General features: G+C 44.4%; 1 protein-coding gene across 1 annotated transcript in view; it reads right to left on the reverse strand.

Moving 5' to 3' along the window:
- Positions 1-27,535, reverse strand: part of LOC138510826 (atrial natriuretic peptide receptor 1-like) — a 488,764-nt gene that overhangs the window by 189,218 nt on the left and 272,011 nt on the right. The window contains exons 12-13 of the mRNA XM_069626514.1: positions 17,192-17,335; positions 1,720-1,841 (exon numbers count right to left, since the gene is read on the reverse strand). Of these exons, the coding sequence (XP_069482615.1) occupies positions 1,720-1,841; positions 17,192-17,335 (266 nt within the window). The remainder of the gene's footprint in view (positions 1-1,719; positions 1,842-17,191; positions 17,336-27,535) is intronic.

Here is a 27,535-nt window from a genome sequence, read left to right on the forward strand (position 1 = left end):
AGACATTGCGAATGCTCGTCCTCCTTGAAAACATTTTGTAATCTGCATTCAGGGCAGCACCTGAACAGCTTGGATCCGTGCGTCGAGCTTTCCTTGTCCTGGGCCATGTCCGTTGAGGTAGGCCGCAGATCTTCCGGAATCCTCCAAGAAGTGTAAACTCGCCGAAAACTTCACCCTTGAGGGGCGTAGAAGAATTCTGAAACGGGCCCCGTTATCGGAAGTAGAAACGGTGGAGCTTGAGGCTCGATTAAACCGAAAAAATGAGAAAATATCCTGAAAAAGCGTGAAAACGCAGCAAAATCTCGAGAGCTAAAGCACGAGGACTCCCAACACTTGAACGTGCGGTAAAAATCTGAGGATGGCTGCCAGAGGCGGGGCTTAGGGAGAGGGCAGTCATTGGCTGGGGACAGTATTACCCAGAGATCAGTGATTGGTTACTACTAGGAAAGACAGATCAGAAACGAAACTGATTCTGATTTTTTCTTTACCGAGGATTCCCAGCCTGACGACGGGGAATATTCATGAGCACGTGAATCCATGCCAGACCCCATGCTGGAGAAATGAGGTTTCCACAAAAATTAAGAAACACATTACAAAGAGGTGCTCCCTTCCTGAACTTGTTTTAAAAAGGTTCTATTTTTTAACTTTACTGTGTTTAAGTTCAGGGACTGAAAGTATTTTCATAGCAGCCTCGAAGGACCAGAGGCATAGGGCCTGATTCTCAAAGATGTGCACTGCATCAAATCAGGATATGCTTGTGAACATCTCTAATCTGAAGCTGCTATCTAAATCCTGACTCTTAAAGCCTAAAACTAGAGCAAATTCAGAGCCGCCCGGAGCCTCAATGAGATGTTCACATGCAACCATGAGTAAGAAAGATTTGCTGAAGAGCCTCTAAGAGATGCTCCGGGCAGCTACAGGTTTGCTCACTTGCAGGAGTAAGGCAGCAGGAGCAGAGCTGAGCTGTTCCCAGGCATTCCCTGACTTGCTCCAGTGCAAATCTCTGAGAATCAGGCCCATAATGATTAAAGCTAAGAGCATCCTGCACTGAGTGTGGTATGTGGGGACAGGTTGCAATAGAAGTGTTTTCTCGCGATTATTTAGATAACATCTCAGAATGGGTTGCTGATTAACGGGTGCATGATAGGTATGGGTCTCCGATGCACCATTCTGGAGTCTACTTCTTCAGTGTATAGCATCCTCATAACCCAGTAGTGCACACCAGTTTAAAGACTGTTTAGCTGTTCATGCTAGACCTATTCGTTTTATTATGTCATGAGCAATGCACCATGAGCACCAACGTCCTTCTCTTTCTCTCTGTGTACAGCATTTTGTCATCAATCAAGTGGACTTACTTTATTCAAGCTAATTAATGTATTATCTCTTAACCCCTTTGACACAATTATGGGTTCACTGATCCCATTGCACACGGGCTCAATGGAATTTGCAAGCTTCAAGGTGAAGCTGTCAGCATACCCAGTGGTACTGGCAGGGGTGGACTGGGAACCAAAAGCGGCCCTGCACATGTTTATCAAAGTGCCCCCTTATTACACAGTGCAAGTGAATGTACCGAGCAAGCCCAATCGCCCTAAGCAGGGGGTGGAGGGGTTGCGCCCAAGACCATTTGGAATAATTAACATAACATAAACAGATATCAAATATTTGGTAAGAGTAGCTAATGGCAATCACAGTAAACACTCCATGAGCTCAATTTCTTACCTGCAATTTTACACACCCAGCGATCGTCTATCACACAGTTGGTGGACTTCAGCCTTGTGTGGAATATTTTGTGCTGGTGAAGGTAGGCCATTCCTTGTGCAATGTCTGTTGCAAATGAAAACCTGAAACAGATGGCTCATTGGAATTCAACACACCAATATTTAAAATACGTATGCCTGATAAGTGCAGGATTGGGCATTGACATATAAAATACCAGCTTACATATCAAGCCTTCTGAGGATGGAACAGTCGCCTCCTTACCATTGACAAAAGGTTACTACAGGCTTCCCATGATTTCTGGTGTAATTTGTAATGGCGTATTTCTCTCCCCAGTAAGTTCAGTTAAAACTTTATTTGTTTTGGGGTTACTAAAACATACAAATAAACAAACCAATATGCTAAAACACAACAATATAAAATCAGAAATATGATCAAGGTAACTATGAATTTTCATCTTAAATTTACAACCCTGTAAAAATGGATACATGCTAAAACAAATCCAGTCATTTGGCGGGTTACACATAGGTGCCCTCCCTTCTCTAATAGTGCACACTTCAACACGTAAAACAATTTTCTTTAATAACAATCCTTTGTTCAGCAATAGCACAGGGCATATGAAAATGACATGTATACAATCTTTGATGCACCCGTCTATTCACTTTTTTCCTAACTTTCCAAGCCCCCTAACCATTTCTGTTTGAAGATTAGACCATTTAAAATTCAAATATAATCGCTGCACTTCTGGGTGGGGTAAATCTTCTAAGTACCTCTGGACTACCCCCTGACGTGCAGTTCTGACTAAACTTTCATACTTTAATATCGTATTGTAACAACCTAGATCATTTGCAAAACTAAAAAGAACCAACCTATTATATTACAACCTTTAATAATCTTTTCATTACCCACTTTGAGGAAATTGTGGTTACAGTGGTGTTGTCCATACCTAAGCTAGCCAGAGCAATATTCAATGTTACCCAATTTCTGATGTTCTACAACTGGTGTCGAACAAATCATTAAATATCATCCTTCTCAGTGTATTCACAGCAGAATGCGACAGGGACCAGTATGTTTTTTTTTGTAAATTTGGTTTTTATTAGGTTTACAGATACAAGTCATGCAAAAGAAAGATACAATGAATAAACGATGAAATGTCTCAGAATAAGGAAGCAAACCCTAAAGGTTCCATGTATTTCGTGTCTGTCCTGCAAACACATTCTTCATACATAGGGCTCGCGCGAAAACATGACTTTCCCCCCCTTCCCATTTCCCGCCCCCCTCCCTCCTGGTCAGAACCTTTATCGCAGATCATGCAGCGTTCATCGTGTGACGATCAGAGTCAGTGTACATTGTCGGGATCACCTCAGTTATGAAAGTGTCTGTTGGAGGGCTCAACTTTTATGTTGCTTAGGTCGATCCTTGTTCTTCTGTTGCCATGGTAAGAGCTTTGGTACGGGATAGGCTGTCGGGCAGATATACACTTTTGTATTCCATCCATAAGACTTCAGTCTGTGACAGTTTTACGTGGAGCGATGCCGTTATATGTTCCATTATGCATATATTAGTGGATACATGGATCCATTCGTTTTTCGTGGGGTTTGTGGGAGCTTTCCACCTCATTACTAGTGTTGTCCTGGCAGCTAGCAACAGTTGCGGGGCTACATCTTTGATTTTGACCCAGTCATCCTCATCCTTCTCGAGGCCAAACAATATGAGGTAGGGAGTAGCTGTTCTGGTAATACCATCGACCTCTTTAATCCAGCCCAGGGCTTCTGACCAGAATACTTGTATTCGGGGACATCCCCACCACATGTGCCAGTAATCTGCTCTTTCTCCGCATCCACATCAGCATTCCGGGCTTGCAGTCTGAAACATTTTGGATAGTCTGACAGGATCATATTGCTATCTATGCAATAATTTGATTGCGTGGAGTTTGTATTGGTTCGAAATGGATATCCGTGTGGCTGCTTGGCATATGGTGTCCCATAGCTCCAGAGTGAACTGATCGACGAAATCTTTTTCCCATCTGCCTTTTAGTGCATCCGTATTCACCCCCTCTCCTTCTATCAGTGCTCTGTACATATCAGATATTAGGCCCTTCATTACAGTTCTTGAGTCCAGTATTTTCTCAAAGCGGGTGAGTTCTCTCATTAGTTTGGGCCTGCACATGGCTCTTGTCAAGACCCCTTGTATTTGTAAATATTGAAAAGTGGATAATGGGCCCATTCCGAGGGCTTCGGTTAGTTCAGGGAGCGAGATGAAGGAGTCTTTCCTTTGTAGTTGGCCTACTCTTTCTAAGCCAGCCTCGTACCACAATTGGAACCTTCCTACATCTGGAATGTGGTAATTGATTCCTGGGGACCATAAGTGGCTCAGGGGGGCCGGCCAGGTGGTAATGTTTTGCATGTTCTTGCCATGTGTCCACATGTCGCAGATGATCATTAGTATCGGGTGATCTTTGAGTTTTCTACATATTCTTTTCTTAGGTGCCCATAGCCATTCAGACACTGTGGCTGGTGAAAAATAGTGATTCTCCATATTGACCCACTGGATGTTTGTTTGATCACGCAGGTGTGGAATCAATACTCTAAGTTGGGAGGCTTCATAATATTTTTGAAGGTTGGGAAGTCCAACCCCACCTTTGTCTTTAGGAAGCGTTAGGGTCTTATATGGGATCCTTGCTTTCTTTCCTTGCCCTAGGAATTGGAGCATTGCCTTTTTGACCTCAATAAAGAAGCTTTTCGGAATCCTAATGGGTATCGTCTGGAAGGGGTATAAGAACCGGGGAAGGGATACCATCTTTATTGCATTGAGCCGGCCTAGCCAGGATATTGTGAGCTCATCCCATCTTGTTAAGTCTAACCTAAACTGCTTCAGTAGAGGGGGGAAGTTTGCTTCAGATAGTTCACTCGTATTTCTCGTTATTTGTATCCCTAGGTATTGTAGTTTTGAGTGTTCAATATTGAGACCGAGTGAAGAAAATTTAGTGGCATTCTCATCTTCTTGACCCTGGAGAAGAAAGAGCGCCGACTTTGTTTTGTTTATTTTAAACCCTGAGAGTTTACCGTATTCTTCTATCATGCAGAGAGCCCGGGGGATGGAGGAGGAGGGGTTTGTGATGTGAAGGAGGATGTCATCTGCATAGAGGGCGATTTTGTATTCTATTGTCCCCAGTCAGATACCCTCTAGTGTGGGGTCCGCCCTCATTGTTATTCCTAATGGTTCTAAGGAGAGGGCAAAGAGAATCGCCGAGAGGGGGCATCCCTGTCGGGTCCCACGTTGCAGGTTGAACCACCGTGAGTATTCATCGTTCACGAATATAGATGCCTTGGGGTCCGTATATACTGCGTGTATCGCTCATCTGAATCTAGTGCCCATTCCCACCTTTCGTAGTACTGCTTTAAGGAACCCCCACTCCACCCTATCAAAGGCCTTTTCTGCGTCGATGGAGAGTAAGACCGGGTCATTCTCCATGGTCTGGGATGCGTGGATCAGGTGGAGGGTTTTGCGGATTGTTTCTGCCCCCCTGTCTACCCAGTATGAACCCAACTTGATCGGAGTGTATGAGTTGCGGAATGAGGGATTCGAGCCTTGCTGCCAAGATTCTGGTAATATATCTTTGCATCAAGATTGAGTAGTGAGATGGGGTGATATGAGGCACATTTCGTAGGATCCCTTCCAGCCTTGGGGATAACAGTAATCAATGCCCTGGTGAAGGAGTCTGGGGGCTACCCCGTGTCCATTATTTCATTGAAGAGGAGTGTTAGGAAGGGAGTCAGTGTGGTGTTGAAGGTTTTATAAAATCCGGCGGTGAAGCCGTCTTCGCCCGGGGACTTGCCCAAGGTTAACCTTTTTATGGCAGCCTGGACCTCCAGTTCCGTAATAGGGGATTCTTGTGAGTCGGCGTCTAGGTCAAGAATACGGGGTACATCTGTTGAGGACAGGTAAGACTCTGTCTCTGATTGCTCAGGGTCCACCTCAGAGGAGTATAAGGTTTCGTAAAAGTCGGCAAAACATTCTGGGATAGTGGTGTGGGCATGTGATGTAGGGGAGGAATCGTCCTTAATTTCTAATACCCTTCGCTCAGCTCTTTGCTCTCGCAGCGAGAAGTGCGTCAGCCTTATCACCCTTTTCGTAAAATGTTTGTTTTAAAAATCTCAGTTTGCGCACTACCTGTTCATGCTCCAATAGTTTCAGTTCCTTTCTTTTCTCTCTGGCTTTATTCATTCTCTGAGGGTCTAATTCTTCGCCCATTTTGGGTTTGCTTTCTAACTGGTAGATTTCAGTTTGTAGCCTTTGTTCAATGAGATTACGTTCTCTCTTCTTTGATGTACCTTCCCTTATCAGAACCCCCCTCCAGGTGGCCTTGCCCGCCTCCCACACCGTCTGTCTGGACACTTCGACATTGTTGTTTGTTTTGAAGAATTCAGAGATTTCTGTCTCCATTTCAGTTCTGAAAACGACATCTCTCCAGAGGCTCTCATTTCAGTGCCATTTTCCACCATTTTCAGGCAGATCCGCCCACCGAATGTCTGTGAGGACCATGTCGTGGTCAGACCAAGTGATCGGGGTTGTCTTTGCGTGTGATATTACCTCAGAGAGCTCTCTAGAGAGATATATGTAATCGATGCGGGTGTGCGTATTATGGGGAGCTGAATAGAAAGTGTAGCCTTGCTCTTCCGGATGGTGAGCCCTCCTTGCATCTACCATATTATACAGTTCCATCATATGAGCTAGCTCAGTCGGTTCAGGTCTATTCTGTTGAGCCATGTTAGGTTTCCCAGGCTTTCGATCTTTCACCGGGTTCGCCCATTGATTAAAATCTCCCCCCAAAATGATGTGCACTGTGGCTTCCAATAGTATCTTAGGGATCGTTCTGGAGAGAAGTCTAGACTGGCCTGTGTTCGGAGAGTACAGGGTGGCAATTGTGACGTTCAGCTTACCTGGTTGCCCATTCACCAACATTGCTCGTCCTTCCACATCAGACCATGTCTTGGTTAGTGCAAACTCTATGCCTTTTCTAATGAGGATTCCCACCCCTCCCTTTCTGAGTGGGCCCGAACCCCAGAATTCAGTTCCAACTCGTTTCCCAAGGATCTGTCGTTCCTCTCCTTTTATGTATTTTGTTTCCTGCAGTAGAAGAATATCTAGTCCGCTTCTATGAAATTCTCTAGCCACAAGAGACCGTTTCGTCGGTGAATTGAGCCCTTTAACGTTGAGTGTCCCGACTCTTAGGGAGACAGGTTCCCTTATGTTAATGTTCGTAGCCATTGTTCTTTCTTGCTGGGAGTTGTCTCTTTGTGTATAATCGACAATGCTCTATGCTCATTAGTTGCTCGCTGCATTGACTGTTGTGGTTCACTATGTTCGCTGCTCTGACCTCCTCCGGTTCGTTGACCTTTCCCTCACCCTCTCCCCACCCCCTCCCCACTCCTAATTGATGGCGTCCGATCAAGCCCCGTTTGTTATTCCAGGTCGGCATCGGACCACTTCCGGGGGCTGTTACTTCACGCCCCTTGACCAAAATAAGTCATCTTAGTCCAAAATGAGCCCCTCAGTGGTTCCCCCCTAATTTTATTCATTAGAATCCGGGGAATGTGTGTGTGTCAGTACATCCACATTACACTACTTACATACTTCGATTGGAAGTGTTTTACCGGTATCACATGGTTTCAGTTATCCATTTCGGGGGAGGGATTGCCTCTCTTGAATTTATGTGACCCCTTCACTCTGCTTCTCCGGGGGCCTTGGAGTCGCCATTCTCGTCCTTCTCTATTTGTCGCTTCTTGATTAGCGTCCTCTCCTTGGGTGCCCAGGAGGTCAGATATGCACGATTTTATTTCTTTCTCTGATCGTAGTCTGAATCTGGTCCCCTCATATTCAAACGTGAGCGAGAAGGGGTAACCCCATCTATATTGAACATTCTTTTCTTTGAGCTTCTTTGTCAGAGGACCACACATTTTTCTGAGGGCCAGGGTCAAGGAGGAAAGATCTTGGTAAATAGAGATTTGTGCTCCGCCCAACGTAATCATCTCGCTCTTCCTGGCTTTCTCAAGAATTCTGGCTTTGTCCCTGAAGCGGTGAAATCGGGAGAGGACCGAGCGTGGTCCACCTGCTGGGCCGCCTGCCCAATGGATTCGTTCTGTTACCGGTTCATCCACCTCATCGTCCGTTGTCAGAAGTTTGATGATGTTGTGGAGTGTTTCCTTATGGTCTGCCTCTGTTTCCCCCTCTCTCTCAGGAATACCAAAAATCTGTATATTGTTCCTCCTCTCTCTGTTTTCCAAATCATCGAGTTTGAGTTTGAACTCGTGTTCGCGTTGTTCCAGTTCCATTATTCTCTGGTCAAGTTGCCCTTCTAGTGTGTCAATGGAGGCCTGATTGTTTTCAACTCCTTCAAGCCTGTCCTCCATGCTATCGAGCCTTTGAGTGATTCTGTCTATTTTGCCACCTATGTTAGTGCCCAGGTTCTTGATCTCCCCCAGTAGGGCTGCTATGTCTCCTTTTGTAGCTGCAGCTAAGTTGTCTCCTGTAGTGACGCAGTTTGCCATCTTGGCATCAGAGGTTATAGACGAGGTGGGGGTGTAGGCGAAGTGAGCTAGCTTGTGCTTAATACTCATACAGGTCACCACCGTTGGCGGCTCCGGGTAGAGACTGCGTGGGTTGTGGCGCCCTACACCTTTCTCGCTTTAAAGGTGTGTGATGATGTCAGCAGAACCTGAGTGCGACTATAGAATGTTAGTCAATCTCTCAAGGAGGGCGGTTTATGCCTCAGGTTGGGAGCCCCTATTCAACTGCTTCCTTTGGTTCAGCGTGTGTGCGTTATCTCTTCCTTCTCCCAAGGGCTTTTGCAAGGTGGTATGCGCTGCAGTAAGGGTGTTAGGATGTTCGTGCACGAGCACTGTTACGGGGGCACAATGTGCTGTAGCACCATGAGGGTTCAGTTGTAAGCGGGATCTAAAAGCATCCATTGCGAATGTGGGCGGCTGTAGATGGTTGTTTAATGTTGTAACCTCTTTGCAATCGGTGGAGGATAGATATATGTTCCCCATAGAATCGCTGCAATCACAACATGTGAGCGGGGGTGGTACTTTTTACAACCGGTAAACGGGGTGGATGTTCCCAAGAGTGGATGCTGCAGGGCCAGGAAGGGGTGCGAGTATGTTCGTTACGCCGCTCTCTTGATCCTCTCACCTTGTGCGTGCTGGGAATGCCGGCGCTCCCCAGTGATGATGTAGCGTTAACACGCTGTTATGAGGCTGGAGGGTGACAAAGTCCGTTACTGGCAGGCCAATGTGTCCCCGTTAGATAGATGCGGGTTATCTGTGCCCGGATGGATTACTACGCTTCTGCCTGCGGGAGCACCGTACCCAGATGCGTGGGTCGGTGAAGTCACATTGAGCTCCGGATGTTCGCCTGTCAATTGTGAGCACTGATCGCCCGTTCGTTGTTAAGTTATCGCAGCATTCTGCCTCCTTTGCTCACAAATTACGCTGCGGATGGGTTTCAGATGAAGCGGCGCTGGGCCTCATGGGGGCCCGAGGTGATTTAGTGGACGGGCGGAGAGTTGTGCAGGGGAGCCGACCCCTGGGGGGGTGAGCACCGCCTCCTGTCGAATCTGTTTGTGGATTCTGACTTTAGTCAGGCTCACGCACAGTCTTTGGCCCGGACAACTCTGCCGGCAGGCTCACCTGGAAAGTCGCCGGGTCCACGAGGGCTCGACTCGGCGTCTTTTCCAGCGTCGCTCCGGTATGAGTCGTTGTATTTGCGTTCTGCAGTCTGCTCCCCCGTGCTGCACTTCTTCGTGTTCGCTGGGGCGGCTGGCGTGTCTCTCGCCCGCATGTGAGGGTGTTTCACTTCGGGAACTGCACGCCCGCCTCCAGGCCCTCTTGGCAGTTAAAGGCACGCAGTTAGTTTCGATTTCAGCAGGTCTCGGAGGTCCCAAATTTCCTTCTTGTTTTCTGGAGTCGTGGAGGGCCGATTTACTTCGGGATTTTTCTCAGGGGTGGGCGGGGACATTCACACAGCAGAATTCCGCATTTGTTTCACAGGGGGGTTCCGAAAAATGGGGGCTCATTTCATCTTCCGGGGTGCTGGTTACGGAGCTCACAGAGAGAGCATGCTGGTCTCTGCGCCCCCTGGTGGCCGTCCGTCGGACCGGTATGTTTTGACTACTTGTTCCAAAGCTTTCATTAATATCCCAGCTAACCCTAACTCTAGACGTATTACTTGAATGGCCAATGATTGACATATCTTTAATACTCGTTTCGATATTCGACTCTCAACCGAGCCACCTCAAGCCACCTCAACCTTGGCTTACTCCAGCTCTTTGTTCCTTGCATAGTTGTCTCCGTTGCGTTGAACACAACTGGAGGTAATCTCTATCTCCTTCTGACCTTCATAATCTTTTCTCTCTCCATTCTGACTATGATGCTGTGACTCTCTCTCTCTCTCTTTCTCTCTCTCTCTTTCTCTCTCTCTCTCTCTCCTCCTATCCTCACCATTTATTCCAGGTCCTCAATCATATTCTTTCTGCTTCTTCTCCTTCTCTTTCTTCTTCCCTCTCAGCCTCTGACCTTGCATCTTACTGTTCTTCTAAAGTCACCCTTCATCTATTGTCATGTCTCCCTCTAAACCTCATTACCCCTCCTGCTCCTAATCCTATTTCTTCTTCTTCTATCTCCCCTTTCTGCTGCCGACATCTCTTGTTATCTCTCCAAAGCTGACACTACAGCCCCTCCCACTGATCCACTTCCTTCCGATCTTATGCCTAAAGCCTATCCCTGACTTTCTTCGTATCTGGCCCTACTTTTTCATCTTTCCCTTCAGTCTTCTATCTTTCCTTCTACATTCAAATCCGAACTCTAATCTTCCCATTCTTAAAAAAACTTCTTTGGACCATTCTTCTAAGTACCGACCCATTTCACTCTGACCTTTTCTATCTAAACTTCTTGAGCGTATCGTCTATTTTCAAGTTTCTACTCAGAAGTTTCTGCTTCTCTCCAACTTATACATCAAATTGTTTTTTTCGCCCCTTCCAATACACCAAAACTGCTATTCTCTCTGTTTGTGATGCATATCTTTCTGCTCACCACTCCAAGCAATCATCCCTCCTGGTCCTACTTGGTGTCTGTGCTTCAGTTGTAAATTGGTTTCACTCATATCTCTCTAATCGCACTTATCCTGGGCTGGCCTTATATCTCCCACCCTTCCTCTTCAGTATGGTGTTCTCCATGGCTTGGTCCTGGGTCCCCTGCTTTCCACACTTTATACCATTGCTCTCACCTCTCATCTCCTCCTTCAGCCTTTCCCATTGTTTTTACGCTGACAATACCCAGCTCTCTTGCCTACTTGCTATTCAGGCTTGGATGTTGGCCCATTTCCTCCATCTGAATCCCAACAAAGCTGAATCATGGTGTTGTTATTGACTCTTCCCTTACTTTCTCCTGTCAAATTTCCACTCTTTCCTGCTCTTGTCGGTTTCAGCTTTTTAATATCCGAAAGGCTAGACATTTTATTTCTTTTACTGACACCAAAATTCTTATCTGGTCTCTTATTTTCTCCCATCTCTTCTACTGTTCCTCTCTTCTCCTTGACCTCTCTGCTACTCATCACACTCCTCCTTGCTCTATCTACTCAGGTATACATCTCCTTTATTCTTTATCCTCTCATGACTCTATTGCCGCTTCTCTTACCTCACTTCACTGGCTCCCTTTTGAGTCCTGTCTGCTCCTTAACTTTCTTTGCCTAGTGTTTAAATGTCTTCATAAACTTTCCCCTCCCTGTCTTTCCTCTCTTATTTCTTTCTATGTCCCATTCAGTTCTCTCCGCTTTGAATCTCTCTTCTTACGTCCCCCCTCGCGCTAACTCCCGCTTCAGATCTTTCTCTCTCAAGGGCCCCAAACACTGGAACGTGCTTCCTCTCACTCTTCCATCACTCTCTTCTTTACCTGCTTTCTGCTCATGCCTTAAAACTCACTTGCTTGCCTGTCAATGTGTGTTTCTCATTTTGCTTCCCATGAACTGTACCGTTTATTTTATTTCGGTAAAGCGCGTTGGTGTATAGTGCTATATAAATAAAAATCAAATCAAACTCAAATCAAATGAACCAGCTCCTTTTTTTTTGCCTGCACATCCATAGATGATTTTAGGTGGGATCTTTCCACTGTAACTGTTTAATAATACGGGAATGCTATGCATACCATCTATAATGGTGTATTTGACTAGTTCTGTGGTGATTAATGAGACACCAGTTTGGAGCATTTTTAAATGGGATTTATCATTTAGCTATAGAATCAAAATGTGTACCCAAAAATAACTTGAACAACTCATATTCGCTGTGCTTCATCTTGACACTGAAACGTGCTGTACTTTTTGCTGTGAGAGAAAAACATCGTTTTCATTGTTTTGACATTCATTTGTGGATTATGGATTTTACATTGTTCCCTTAAGGGTGTGCTGTAACCCAGTAGAGGTTGAGTCCAGGAAGATGCCATTGTCTGCATAGTACAGCGATTGGCAAGGTATGTCACCCACCTGTGGGGGAAATGCTTTAGCTTTGCTTAAAGTAGACAGCATATCGGAAATGTACACTAGGAACAAAGGATGCTAAAATACAATCACGCTATTAAGCCAGGCAAGTATCCATCTTATATGTTGTGTATCCAGAGCTATCGAGCTGAACTCGCACTCAGGTGCCCAGTTCAATGGTCAGTTGCAATAAGCCATTTGGGATCACCAATGATGTTAGTCCGCAAAAAGTTCCAACTGACCACGTCAAATGCAGTGAAAAATCTACAAATGTGTAGTAGAAAGGGCCTGTCTTCCGGGCTGCAGACCCCTACATTAGTCTGGGTTATGCAAGACAGCTATCAAGAGCTGATTGCTGTGATTGAAAATCTCTCCAGTCTGGAAACAAGGAAGCCTGTTGTATCAAAAGCAAGCGGCACAATCATGGCCTCCCAGGAGTACACCTATTGTATATTTCCGGTTTCATGATTAATCGGAAGCCTTGAGTTTGTCACTATTCTCTGTGCATGGCAGCAAGGATGCAATGGACATTGCCTTGAGTTTGTCACTATTCTCTGTGCATGGCAGCAAGGATGCAATGGACATTACATTCGATGCTGTGGTAGGGCGCAAAATCAGTGGCTGACCTCTGTGGAAGCCTGTACTGGTTCAGGCGTCGCCTATTATGTATGGTTAGAGGCATCATTTCACGACTCGAAACATTTGGAGCCAAATACAGCGCTTTATTTTTCTGTGAAAGATGTCTTCTTCTGCACCCCTCTCTCCCTGCTATGGAGCGGTGTTTAGTCTCAATTCAAGGACGAACATTCTCTAGAATCGTGGTTGTTATATACCCAGTGGGATCAGGCTGCCATGCCATCTTTCAGGGGTGATTGTGTGGCCCAAAACGTTTCTTATTTAAACGTGTAGACTGCCTCACAAGTGTCATAAACTACTCCTTCAAGGAGGATGAATAGTGACTACAAATGAGTCCAAAAATCATTTTGTTATAACCGTTTGAAATGTTTCACAAAACATATTTCAATGAAACTCAACAATTGCATTAGAGAAAGAGGATGTGGGACATGTCAGTATTTGGACATAACCGTGACTATTTCTACCAAAAAAGAGGTATTGACCCACATTCAATTATGACCATAAAGGAAATACTAACTGGAACTACTATGTCTAGGATTCAGATCACCTGGGTCCATAAAATGTGAACGCTATTTGGGCAGATTTTGCACCAAGAGCAGTGCCACGCCATATTATGGAAGCACTCAAGGGCACACACTGGAAATCACTGCAAAATATCACTTTAGAAATGTCCCTTGCACTAGCTCAGACACGTTTTTATGGGATGGCAAAAGGGGCACTTGCCCAGGGCCCCCACCGTGGAGGGGGCCCCCAAAGCTGCATGATCTGAAGAAGTAAGATTCCATTGTTCACCAGTCTCCAATAGCACACGTCAGGATGGATATTTTATGGGGTGCTGCTGAGGCTCTTAACCCATTGCCTTTCTGTTTTGGCAAGTGCATTCTGCCTTGATCATCATGTAATGCTTTCTGGCTTCCCCGTGGTATACATAGTTTGTGTGTACCTTATGGCACAACTCTAGCATTCTTTCCTTCCTGTGGTAATTATGCTGATCATGTGCAATAGGCAATGGTGAAATGCATATTAATAAATTGAGTGCCACAATGGTTCAGAAGTTAGCTCAGTGTGTGAAGTACCCATTGCAGAGATAAGTGTCCATATGCAAAATTAGAATATCACATTCCAGCAAGATTGGCTGAGCCTTTACTACGTCTGAAGTTTATAAATCTGCCTCCATATGTACTTGGTTTTGCGGAACAACATCTGCTATTATCAGCAATGTACCTGTACCAGATAGGGGTTGATATAAAAACTAACATATAATTGGTATGGTAAAGGTCTAGAAATTGGTTTGTTCAGATGGGGTGTTGTAAAACCTAGGCGATTGCCTCCAATGATTACATAAACTGTTTGTGCAAGAGGTGAATAAATATCCTAATTCAAGACTGTGGAACAACAGCGTTCATGTTTGTTTCCTGGAATTGCCAGCAGACCATACAGTGATCCTGGTCAAATCATCTAATATATCTTACATTGCTGTGAGGTTTGCCTTCTTGCATGCTACTGGTATCATTTAGCCCATTACTTGATCTCTCTTCTTATGTAGGTCATTTAGGTGGAAGGGTTGGTAGACAGAAGAGAGCGGACCATATGTTGCATGCTTCAGGCAAACATATTTTAAGGTCTGCTTGTTTGACACAAAACATAGTTTCCTTTTTGGTAAAAGTCAAAGGTTTCTATGCATGTTTATGAATGAAAATGTCACAAGCCATTGTTTTGGAAGTATTTAAAGCTTTAAAATACAAAAGACAAAACCAGATTAAATTTGTTGAATCACATCGATTGGTGTGCTGGTTCTTATGTACTTCCCTTGATGATGGAGAGAATGAAGCTAGAATCATTCCCATTTTGCATAACACCCTTCTATAATATTTTGTTTAAAAATGGTCATATTTGGTAATGTGATTTGTGCACTTTCCAAGTCTGTTTTCTTAATAAAATGAGATTGTTTTAGTTCATGATAAGAACTGGAAAAGAAAGTGTTCAAATGCAGAAATTGCAGACTTGGCACAAATCCCAGCTTCACCCCTTAACCATGTGTGATCCTGGGCATCTCATTTAATCTTGTATTGCCTAACCTCTCAATATTGCCAGTCCCAAAACCTTTCAAAATTGTCAGCCCTCCTGAGTGATTTCCTTCTCATGGTATGATCTTCATAAAAGCCTGATTCATGGTTTCACTGTGTTAATAGAGAGAATATTTATATCGCACACCACAGGCATTTGTTTCGTTGCTATCTAATGGCAACACTATTTGAAAACCATATCCCATGTCTAATCTCAGTCTGTCTAGATAAAGACACCTTCCTGGTAGCTTCTAATCTGCCTCCGCTATCCATGCTACGGTATGTGTAGCGTTCTCCTTCCTTCCAATTGGTGGTCTTTATCTATGCATAGGCATTTTTGCTTCTCTAAGGCAGCTAATGTGAGTTCTCTGTCTATTATGAGTTGCATGTACCTTTTACATACGGTCCTGCATTAATACTACATCTACCTTCCTGGATGTTATTGATAAAAAGTATCCTGTATGTACTAGAACAGTAACCCCTTTGTAGACTGCTAATGTTGGTCTTCAAATGCTACTTGTTTATCATTCTGATTAGAGCAAGAATGAATGGGGCAAGGGGACTTAAAGGGAGTAAACGTGCTTATTATGCTGCGAGACAGCATATCATCCTATAGGTTGTGAGAGCGACGGGTGGGGGGGGGCAACCAGTATTCTTGATCCCTTAATTCCTTTGGTTTGGTGGAGGGGGGCCCCAAAGATGTCCGTGCCCAGGGTCCCAAAAGTACTTAAGATGGCCCTGCACTAGTTTAACCCATTAGTGTGGTTACTACCAGCAGACACCGTTACCTCTGAACTAGCCACAAAATAGGCCGAGTTACAGTAGCTCAACAACTCAATCCTTCTCACAGTGGGTCTACAGAGAGAGTAAGGACACACAGCAAAATCAAAGATCTCAAAATTTCAAAACACAGCACTGCTGACCAGACAGTGGCAGGGGCCTTATATGCAAGGGCGGAAGGTATCCCGGTGTATTTGGGACACTCAGACTTATTCTAAGGTCATGAATGTTGTTATGCTTTCTTTTCATTCTTCCTTCAAAGTAAGAATGTGTGCATTTGAACAGATCACAACCTCTGCATGTCTTCAACTGCACTAACTCATTCATACTGTAAAGCAAACCCTCAATAAATGGAGTAACAGGAGGCCTCTTTGAAATAGGGGTAGGAAGGCTTAGCGTCCATTCCAGGTAGCATCTTAGTGCATGGCAACAGAGGAAAAGACCAGGTCACCTATCTCAAGCTGCTTCTTCCGCGTAGGTAATGGGTCGTTTCTAACAGACCATCAGGGAGGCCCGTTAAAGTCAGACTTTATAAATGGGAAGATATTTCAACAGCACATACATTATTAATAAATGGGAAAGGGTATTGCTTGTGAACATGGGGACTAGTAGAACAGCTGCTGCCTTTGAAACCCGAGGTCTGGGTGCATTCCTGACTTCTACACTTAAGCGCAATTTTGTGACCCTGTATTTTCCTGTTCCAATATTGTTCTAAAATTAGGAGAGCTTGAAAATAAGATGAACAGCAATGCTAAAAAACAGATTATGCTTTGCCGCCCCAACAATAAAGGGCTAAAGGACATTTATTTTACTATACTGCTCTATGATTGTTCTCACTCACCAAATAAACAATTGAAGAGCTGATCTCTATTAAAATCAAATTAGTTTACAACTAAGGGCAGTACAATGTATACAACTGGCATGATAGCAAGCATTGGCAAAAGTCAATAGTTTGGCATTCTAAATGTATTTTTTTTGACAGGGCAAGGTTTCAAAAAACAACAAAAAGAACAAGAAACATGTAATGCACCACAAAAGTGAAAGACATGAATTTACCGAACATCAGGGAAACAAAACACGTTTTGCAAACATCATTTACAAATCGCTCCAGAACTTATCTTCATTCGCTCCTATAAAATAGCCAAAGGTATAACATAGCTTTCACAAAAATGTGCATGTTCTGCTGATGGAGCAGTTGGCAGGCACCATGGCCCCTCTCTAACATGTATCGTCAAGGGCTCTGGCAGAGAGTAAAGGCTTTCTTTAGCTAGACCTAACACAGTTACTGAGCAGATATTCATCCACCAAAGGTGCCCTCATACATACAAGGAAGTGCCAACTGTGCTAATAGATCACCCAAACAGAAGTATTCCACTGTTACCTTAAGAATTGGGGAAATATATGTGACTTTACTTCATGCTAACGTATGAAACATCAAATTCATATTTCTGATGACTGGTTACCTGAAGCCCCAGTTCAAGGGAATATCTTCATTGAGCAGAACATCACTCAAGCTCCCCTTTGGACAATACTCGGTTATGATGCAAACATTGGGCACTTCAGTGCAACCGCCGATGAATTTACAAATGTTCGGATGGTCGAGTTCTCTGTGGGAAAGAGCATGAAATGCAATTTATGTGTCTCCTTTTATCAATTATAATTTCAATTTATTATCCCAATATAATCAGTAAAATCTGGCCTATACACCCAAAATCAAGAATCTGGGCTGCATTTGCCAAGCAAACCTAGGCAGTGATCACCAGGTTGGTGCCAAAGTTCAGTCTGCTTTTCATTCTCTTCATCTTCGGGGCCTCGCCCTCCCTTTTATACCATCAAATGATCAAACCAAAGAAGTGGGCGCACTTGTCAATTAACGTCACAAAATGCCTCTGTTCGGCTTGTTTTGAAAGTCTCTAAAAGAACACATATCACAGCCCTACATCGGTCTTTACATTGGCTCCCAGGGCAGCAGAGAATTCATTTTAAGATCCTTTGTCTGGTTTTCAGGTGCTTGCACAATCTGGCACCCTTTTTATGCCTAATACATTGAATTGGTATCAGCCTCACCAATAGCCCCCAAACCATTGAACACCCCTAATGCTGCAAAGATTGTGGAGGTAAAAACTACCCTTCCATTGGATCTGGAGACAGGGTGGGGGGGATCTAAAAGAAACCCTCCAGCCAACAAGCAAAATGGAGGGCAGAAGGGAACCTCCAACCCAGCCCAGTCGAATGATAGTCAGGCAGGGGCCCAGAGCAAGTCCTAGGTACAGGGGTACTAAACCAACCCTGAGGTATGTATACATTAGATCGCCCCAAGTGGGGGAGATGTAAACAAGTAAGTACTGCCCCTGGAAACTTTCCTTCAAACTTCCCTTAGGAGAAAAGTATCACTCCACCTCCCAATCTGAACATTTTCCTCGGATATCCCCCAAACCACTTCCAAAACAATCCTCCTCTCTCTCCCCGGTTCCTGGACAGTTGATCCCTCAAACTGGGAGAAGGGAGATTCAGGCCAGAAAATTGTGGGGGAAATTTCCAGTACCCAAGCTACTCCGGTAGAAGGGAAAGTTACCCTTTTCGGGAGCAGCAGAGGTATGACTTGAGAATTCCCTACCACCCAGAAAAAGGCTCACAACTGGAGCGACAGGTCCAGCAACTGACCGATGATCTGGTGTGCATACCAAGGGTCAGTACAACTCTCAACCTACCTGTGCTTCCCAGAATTCCCCAACACCCAGGTCTGATGCCTCAGGGGAGAAATGACGGGAGGAAACCACCAGCAAACCACAGTTTCCTGAGGAGGGCACCCGGTGGAGAGGAGATGCCAATCCCTAGAGCAAGCTTCCTTTCTCACCCAAACAGAACCCCTAAAAACCTCTAAGCCTGAAAGAGTCTCTTCTACCCCCTAAATGTTAGAACCCAAAGAGCAAAGGGTAAGTAGGAGAAGCCAAAGAAGAGCCCACTTTGTGGAGGAACTCCAGATCATCCCCTTTCAAAGAGAAGAATCCCTTGAGGAGTCAGGTAAGTGGACATTCTCTTTCACAAATGGTGGAATCCCTCCCAAATGAAAATGGGTCCCAAAAGACCCTGAGTTGGACAGGGTAAGTATGGAGACTGACTCAGAACCAGAAACTATTCAACTGAACATGTGAGCCAGACAGAATAGAAACAGAGGGGGTGTCCTTTCTCCAAACGGGTTCTGAGAACTGTCACCAGGTAAAGGTGAACAGCCAAGGAGCCGGGGAAAAGGAGGATTCCCCAACAACTGCCATTGCGAGTTGCAAAGATTTTTTTTACAGATTCCCGAACTCCGACATAGAAAAATGTCCAAGATTGTAGAACTTCAATATTAAGAAAATAACCACCGGGCACTTTCTTTGCACCTTGCAGGAGAAAGAAGGCCGATTGCATGCACCAGTCAAGGTGCAGGGTCAGTGTGAATGATCAGCTCTGGTGGATACTGGATCGCAAGCAACCCTCGTGTCCAAAAAGGCCTTTGACCAACTAAACTCAGGATGGGGGAGGGCCACCAATTACCACTCACACCACTTCCCGGACACCTCCAAAATTTCAACGGGAATGATATTTCCGTCAAAGGGACTGCGGATCTGGAATTAAAATTCGGACTGCATCGGCTGAAACATCTGGTGATAGTTGTGACTCCAGAGGGCACACCTTGTTAACTGGGGAACGATCTCCTGAGGAGGTTATCCCCTCTGATTGACTGTGTAAACAAGGTCCTCTGGACTCAGACTAACCACACTATCAAATTAAAATAAATACCAATTATGAAAGCCTGAATGGAACCTGTCACGTAATTGATCAACATTCTGAGAATGTAGCGTTCCATTTCAAGTATAACCAAGTCCCAGACATCACTGTCATCTCTGTAGGAGAACAAACTGGTGATGGGAACACTTCTCCATTCTTGAAAATCAACCATTCTCCCAGTTTTAAGTGGTAATCCACACTGGAAGGGAAGACCCTAACATTTTACACCGGTCCAAAATAAGAGGAAACATTAAGTCCTGTGAAATCAGACAAGGAAGAACCTACTCAAAGTCTGACGGACATTCAGAAAAAGGATAAGAAGTTGTTTTTCCCCATTAAATTAAATGAAAGGGAGGAGCCGGATCTCGCCAGAGTATGCCTGAATAATGGAAGGAGCTTCGTTAGCGAAGTATTATTCAGGAAACTCCCAAAAGAGCAGACCATTCCCACATTTAAATTGATTGACTAATGGGAAGTAGGTCTGGAAACATCAAATTCCAAGCATCTCCCACCTAGCTGTATGCTAAAGATGTCCATTGGTGAAAAAAGTATAGAGAATAATTGTTGGGTCGTGAGAGCTGTCCCTTACACTTTTTATCTGAGAAGTGACATTCTCAACCGATTTGCAATCAATTTGGACCTAATTAATAATAAAGCCTGGTCCCGACTGGGGGTAACCGCATGGGCTTTGACAACACTGAAAAAACATTCTGGTCAGCTCAATTGCTGCCTTATGAGGTTGAAGTTGAAGTGCGAGAAGAGATTACCATCCCAGGGCAGGTGTGACAATTCACTCTCCCCCTCAAAATTAAGCAAGGAATAACCTCAACCATAAGGACGCCTATATAAATCTAAATTCCCATCTCCAATAACAAGGTTTGCATTTAAATCTGACACCTATAGTAGACTTGGAACATGAAACCATTTGAATATTGGTGGATAACAGCAACCATCGAAGTATCACTTTGGGAGCAGACTCCTTTATTGGAATGGCGGTTGATGCCCAACATTATTCTATTGATTTAGGTAATGAAATCATGGGACCAATCCCAAACGACCTCAGCGATGGTATTCCTCCAGAAAATATTTCTAGTAAGCATGCTGGGAATTTCCTTGTGTACTCTTCCTGCCCCTACTGTGTGGAAGAGGTGACCTGTGACATTAGGAGGGAGGAGGTCGTGTTCAGAGTCAAGGACCACTACCTTGAATCCCCTGTCCAGGTCAACACCAACAAAATAGTTTTCTCCACCCAACTGGAGGATACCGCTGAAATTGCAAAGCCTGAGGTCTTCCCAGGTTTCAAGCATATGGTCGAGTAAATGATCTATCTAGCTGATTGATGCCTGTGAGACTGAGGAGCAAAGACAAAAGCTAAAACAGGTCTTCTTGGAATTCCAAGATATCTTTTCAGTGAACTCATATGATTGTGGACGCACATCCATTCATCCAAGCACCATTCCCATGGACCCCCAGATGACTCCAGCATTTGTGAAACAATACCGGTTACCTCTCGCATCCATGAAGTCACTCATGGAGATTATTAAGAATTTAGAATCTTGTGGGATAATTTATCTGATCCACAGTACCTTTAACCTGGTACTGGGGATAGTCAAACCCAACGACCAAAAGAGACTATGTGCAGACCTGAGAGAGTTGAACAAACAGGTCCACATGTCAAGATGGCCCCTTCCCTACATTGATCAGGGACTGGCCCAGATAAGGGTCAAAGGTGTACACCACCAGTGACCTGACCAGTGGTTATTGGACAGTACCCATGAGTAGGGAAGACCAGTACAAGCTTGCAGTTACCTTAGAGGCAGCAGTACACATGCACCCAAACCCCATTTGGATACATAAACTCTGGCAATAAGTTCAACATCTTCCCCCATAAGGCCATGCCCGATTTGGGTGGAAGGGGAAACCTGGCCTATGTGGATGATGTTTTGATCAAGAGCCCAACTGTTGAAGAACATATTGCAGAAATCCGCTATGTTCTAACCCAGTTGCAGAAAGCCAGAGCAAAACTGTCCTTTAAGAGGTCACTGTGGTTTAAGATCAGAGTCAACTTCTTAGGGCACGAGATCACCTCTGAGGGCCTTCCCCAGGCAAAGAAGGTGGAAGTCTTATTGAAATTAAAAGACCATACCACCCTGCGAGAATTAAGAAGCCTTCTTGGACCCACTAATTATAGTCGGAAGTTCAATGAAGACTACGCAGAGGTCACTAGACCCTTGGTCCATTTATCAAAGGCCGAAGTCAAGTGGGAGTAGAGTCCAGAACAATCTGAGGCAGTTAAACAACTAAAAAGAAGCCTTTTCCATGCTCCTTCTTTGGCTTACCCCATAAAGAACAATGAGTTCTTCTTGGAGACTGGGTTCTCAGATACTTGCCTAACAGCGGTATTGCACCAAAAGCATAACAAGGTCAACAAAGTTATCTCATACGCGAGCAAGACTTTGTCCTCAGTGGAGAAAGAATTCAATGACTGCGAAAAAGCACTCCTGGCAATGGTGTGGGTGTTGAAAAACTACTGCCCATTCCTTCAGGGGCAGCACATAATTGTTGATACTCCTCACCAACCCTTGCAATATCTACAAAGTGACAGAATCCGGGCGGGGAACGTTAGTAATTCCAGAATTACTTCCTTGATTCTGTCCATGCAAGGCTTTCCTGTGGAGTTCAGACATAGCCAACACAAGAAGAGTCCCCTCACGCAAGGGTTGGCAGACTTGCATGATTGTGCTCATGAAAACTGTCCAGAGGAGGAAAGTCTAATGACCAACAACAACATGGAAGCGTACTTAACTTCCTCACACAAGGTCTATGAAAAAGACACGTGTCAGGGGATACCCACAGTTTATGTGGATGGGTGCTCCTACCATGTTGATAGCAACAGGGAAAAAGAACTGGTGGCTGGCATTGGGAATGCCTGGGTGGATGATACCCCGGAACATCTTCTGGTTATAAAATAGGACCCTGAAGTAGTCTGGTTGCAGAGTTTATGGCTGTTTATCAAGCCATACTCACTGCAGTGCACCACCAACTCAATGAACTAGTCATAATCACTGATTCCGATTATGTCAGGAATGGGTTTGTGGAGAACCTGATTAACTGGAAGAATCAAGGCATGCTTTGTGCCAACAACAAACCCCTAAAGCATGCCAAACTGATCCAGTCAATTGATGATTTGGTGACCTCCAGTGAGATGACCATTTATTGGTGGAAAAACAGGGGTCATTCCAAAATAGAGGGACCAGATAAGACTGGGAATTACCTGGATGATCAGCTGGCTAAAACCAGAGCTCTGCAGGAGGATTTCATAGAAACGGAATCCCTGCTGGGGGAAATCAAACCGATGCCAACAGTGAACTCCCGACTGCCCAGTGGAGTAAAGATAACCCAGATGCAGATTTGATCACTGCACAAAAAGAGGACCCAATCATTGGGAAATGTTATCAATACATTGAAGACCCTGTAAGCTTTCCTCTAAGATTATACCGATAAAGGGGATCTCCTGGTGTTGATGAAGTTTTCCAAGATGTTCTGGATCCAAGACGGTTTGTTGGTAAGGAGAGCCCTATATAGCTGTGACCATTGGGTGGTACCTACCTCATTCCGAAGCCTGATGTTGAACCACACCCATGACTCAGCCACTGCCAGTCATATGGGGTTTCACACAACATTAGATGTTTTGCATGAGGTTGCTTACTGGCCACACATGTGACAGGACGTCAACACTTACCTAAATGGGTGCCTTGTGTGTGATCATTTTCAACACAGTCACTCACACACAGAGCTCCCCTACAAAAAGGGGAATGACACTGCCTTGGTCAGATTTGCAAGACGGTTTCATCAGGCCAGTGATTCGCTGCTCTAGAGGAAACAAGTACATGATGACTGTGACATGCTCGTTCACAAAGTGGGTAGAATGTTTTCCAGCCCCGAATTGTAAGGCGGAGACAGCTGCTGCACTCATGATCAATCACAGCTTCTCTTGTTTCGGCCTCCTGCAGAGGATTGAGTCGGACCGAGGAAGCCATTTTACCAGTGAAGTGATGGCGAAGATGTGGGATATTGTAGGGGTAAAACTCCACATTGCCTACCATCAGTCCTCCAGTGGAGGCGTAGAGAGATACAAAAAAAACATTGTGAGCATCTTAAAGAAGTTTGTGGCAGACTCTGGGCCCAGTTGGGACATCCTATTACCGCTTGTCCTGATGGCTATTAGGTCTACACCATCTTCTTCAGCAAACAAGTCTCCATTTTAGCTCATGACCGGACGAAAAATGGTGTTACTGCAGCATTTGCCTTATAGGGCTCAGGAGCAGGCACTGACGAATGCGTCCACTACTCATGAGTACATTCAAAATTTAAGGAAGCACCTCCAGCATGCTTTTGCTTATGCTCAGCGCAATTTAGAATGGTTGGCTGCAGGAATGAAGACCTATTATGATCTAAAACCCCCCAAGAAAGAATATGAGGTAGGTGTAAGGAAGGCATGGTATCAACAGTAAGACAGACGCAAGTGACCACAGTTTAAGGGTGTTTATTGAAATTCAATTGGGTTTGAAAAATATCTATCTAAGCCAAATCTAAAGATGGGAGAAAGCTACGACCATCAAATAATAATAATGCAGTCCTAGTGGTGTCTTGTCAAAATAAAAAGGGCCTATTCTAATATATCCATTGCCAATCCTAACCTCTAAATACAAATAGTGTGGGAAATAATGTTATGCAAAAGAAAAAGGTTCAAGAAATGTTATGTCATGATTTCAAGCCACTGGCTTCCCTTTCCCACGTTTTAGCAGGGGACAAGGTGACACACTCAAGCTTAGCACAGTCTCTGGCTTCTCTAGCACGATAGGGCAGTTCAAAGCTTCAAAATCATGTCCTTCTGTGCCAAAGTCTCTTTGCCAATCAAAGTCTCTTCTTTCCAAAAGGGCCTGAAGCAACAAACAATAAAGTTCCTTTCCTTTTTGTATTTCAAATATACTCAATTTTCTTAGGTGATTTACTATTCACCTTGGATCCCCTCTGCCGGGCTCAGATCCACCTTAACACAATGTTCTCAGGATTTACACATATCCAATTTCTTGGGTGATTCACTGTTCACCCCGTATCCCGCACTGCCGGGCTCAGATCCCCTTTAACACAAGGTTCTTAATCAGTCTCCCTCTGTCGGGTTTGGGCAAAATTATCTATTGTAACACAGAAATATCCTTTATTGTATTGTGGGGTACATTTACCAAACCAGCAGAATTCACCTCCATCACCAAGCTGCAATTCAGCAATACCAACAGAATGGCTGCGCTGGTTCCTTTGAGCACCATTCCCTCGCATCAAAACTGTGTTTTGCAGCTACAAAAATGATGGCTGTGCTTTCTTTGCCAAGCATATGTGGGGCAAGAGGGAACAAGAAACCCTATTTCTCTGTGCTTATCTTAGTGTCAGTGGACTCTTGTTTTGAACAGATTTATGTGCATGAGAAATTGACTAGGGCTGCAAATAAGGTTTAGAATCTAGATGTCAGATAAACCCGCATTGGAAGTGACAGCAAAAGGAAAATTCACCACGTGGAAAAATTGTTGCTTTTTACAAACAAGAAAATGTCTGTTTAAAAGTAACTTGTTGAATTAAGGCCTTGTCCTTGCATAGAAAGGTGAGGGGGGGTTTATTTGGAAATATATGTAGGATATTTATTCCTAACGGACTTCCTTCTGGTTCAGGAAGGGAAAAAAAATTAATACATCTTCTGTGAAACCAGCAGGACAGGTTTTTTTCAGCCCCTGGCTTCAAAGGACATGGCTTCCTGGGAACAGGATTTGCCTTCCTTCAAGTATACAGCCCCTGAGGCATCTGAATAGGAAAGGGTGGTGGATGTAACACGCTCATCAGACTCTGTGGCAGTGCTCCAGCTTGATACAATGGATTCTAGGACACTTAGGTGTGACTTTTTAAGCAACACATCCCCTCAACTTAAACTGGGGAGCTTCAAAGGCAACTCCAGAGACACATTGGATTCAGGCTGGCTAAAGCCTGGCTAAAGACTGACATTTGCTGGGGGTTGGAAGTATGTCCTTATTTGGGAGACAAAAGCTAGCCCATCTGGGGCAAAAGACTGTTCGGAATTAATAAACTTTAAGACTTATCTCTGCAACCAGAAGACGCAGAAATGTGACAGCTTAACAGTTTAAATGTAATTTTGGTGGCATTAAAACAAGACATTGTTGAGTCCCCTAGCATGTGGGGGATGCAAACGGCAGAAAAGGGTTAATCATGGGAAAAGTATACATGGTGAAACTTTGGAAATCAATGCAAACATGCTCTGTGACAATATGAAAACATGTATAAAGTTATAGAATCGTAGGTTAAATATTTCCCACCAAAAATGGTGAAAGATTATTAGAAGGGCGAAACAATGTCGACCAGACCTGGGAGTTGGAATATTATGCTTTGTGTGGGATATGTCAATTGCCTGTGTGATTTGCAAAAGTGCCATAACTGTACAAATGTGTGATTTAGGTCCTGACTGATTTTTGGCAAAAATGACTGTGGGATTGCTCTGTACCTCATAAAAACACAACCCCTAAAGCTGAGCCCCCTCCTTCAGTCCAATCTGCTTCTAGGAAGGAGGCGACATACATAGGCTGACCTATCCCTTTGTTAGAGGCATGTCCAGCCAAAGCCGGCCCCATTGTATAATCCTGTGATGTCACCCGCTTTATAAAAGGGGGAAGCTCACAAAGACAAGGGAGACTCTCTTCTGAATTTTCCAGCTCCTGCGTATCCTGATATTCCATATGCATCTTGCCAGATTCCAGATCCCACTGCCAGGCCAGAGCATAGCTTACCCTATCCAGGCAGGACCACTGATCCAAAAAGAAACCCCACTGAAAATTGCAATAACTCAGGGAGAAAGGGGAAAGGTGGCTGAGCCCTCTTTGGGCTTATCCAGTGCTGCTCACTTGCCCTGCTACCCGTTCCATCCAGCTGAGGTGCTACTCTGCCGTGACCAGACCTTTGCCCAGCTGTTTCCTTCTAGGAGGGCCCCACCACAGTGACCAGTGACCAGACATTGCCTTGGTTTCCAGGAACTCGGTTGGCTGTCCCAAATCCCAAACTCAAGTGCTGAAGTGAATATCACCCCATCCCATAGCAACACATTGCATACCCCATCCTGATACCTTGTCTTTGTTCCACTCTCTAACTAATCCCATCAATAACCTGATAACTTGTTTAAAACTGTCAGAATTCTCTGTGCATCCTGTCCCAGTGTTAGCGCTATTCTTCCACTCATTTCCGTCATTTAAAAGTCCTTAGTAATATTTTGATTAAATAAATTAAATCTCTCTAAAAAGAGGCACACAGCGTGAAGGGTAACAACTGCAGCGTAACTTTTCTATTCACCGGTGGCCATTCTTTTTTCTAACCCCTAAATCTAGTTTAAGTGAAACTTGTCCTTTCCTTTCCAAACTGAATTAACTTTTCCCGTGAGAATATCATACTGTCATTAAGTTAGAGTCACTCTTTCAGTTGCGTATTAACCCATGTGATGTGCATCTGTCATCCAGCATAAAACTGCATTCCAATTCTGTCTATTTCACCCATTTTCCAAACTGTTTTGACATTTAAACCTATGAAAGTCAGAAAATGCAAATTCTATGCGTGCGATTTTGACTGCACTGTGTTGACACTTCAAAGTTGATTTTTCAACTGTATGCCTGTTGTTAATATCTTGCCTTGTATTTGCTAGTGCTCTTACATCCCTAATACTGTTAGAACTCATATTTACCTCATTCATTTAACCACACATTAAATTAATCTTTTAGTAATTGTGAGTGTTATTTATGCAATTGCAAAGGGTTTTGAATCCGACTTTGCCTCTCATTTTGTGGGGGTAGTTCGGATTTTAATTCTGTTTACTGCCTAGTATACCTGACTCCTTGCTGCTCCTTTCTATCCACTCAAAATACGATTAGTATGGGTTTGAGTGAGCATTGCAGGGGGAAATCTTAACTGGGGTGCTATCTACC

This window comes from Ambystoma mexicanum, chromosome 6p, assembly GCF_040938575.1.
Source record: "Ambystoma mexicanum isolate Mex_15411 chromosome 6p, UKY_AmexF1_1, whole genome shotgun sequence".
NCBI classification, from domain to species: domain Eukaryota; kingdom Metazoa; phylum Chordata; class Amphibia; order Caudata; family Ambystomatidae; genus Ambystoma; species Ambystoma mexicanum.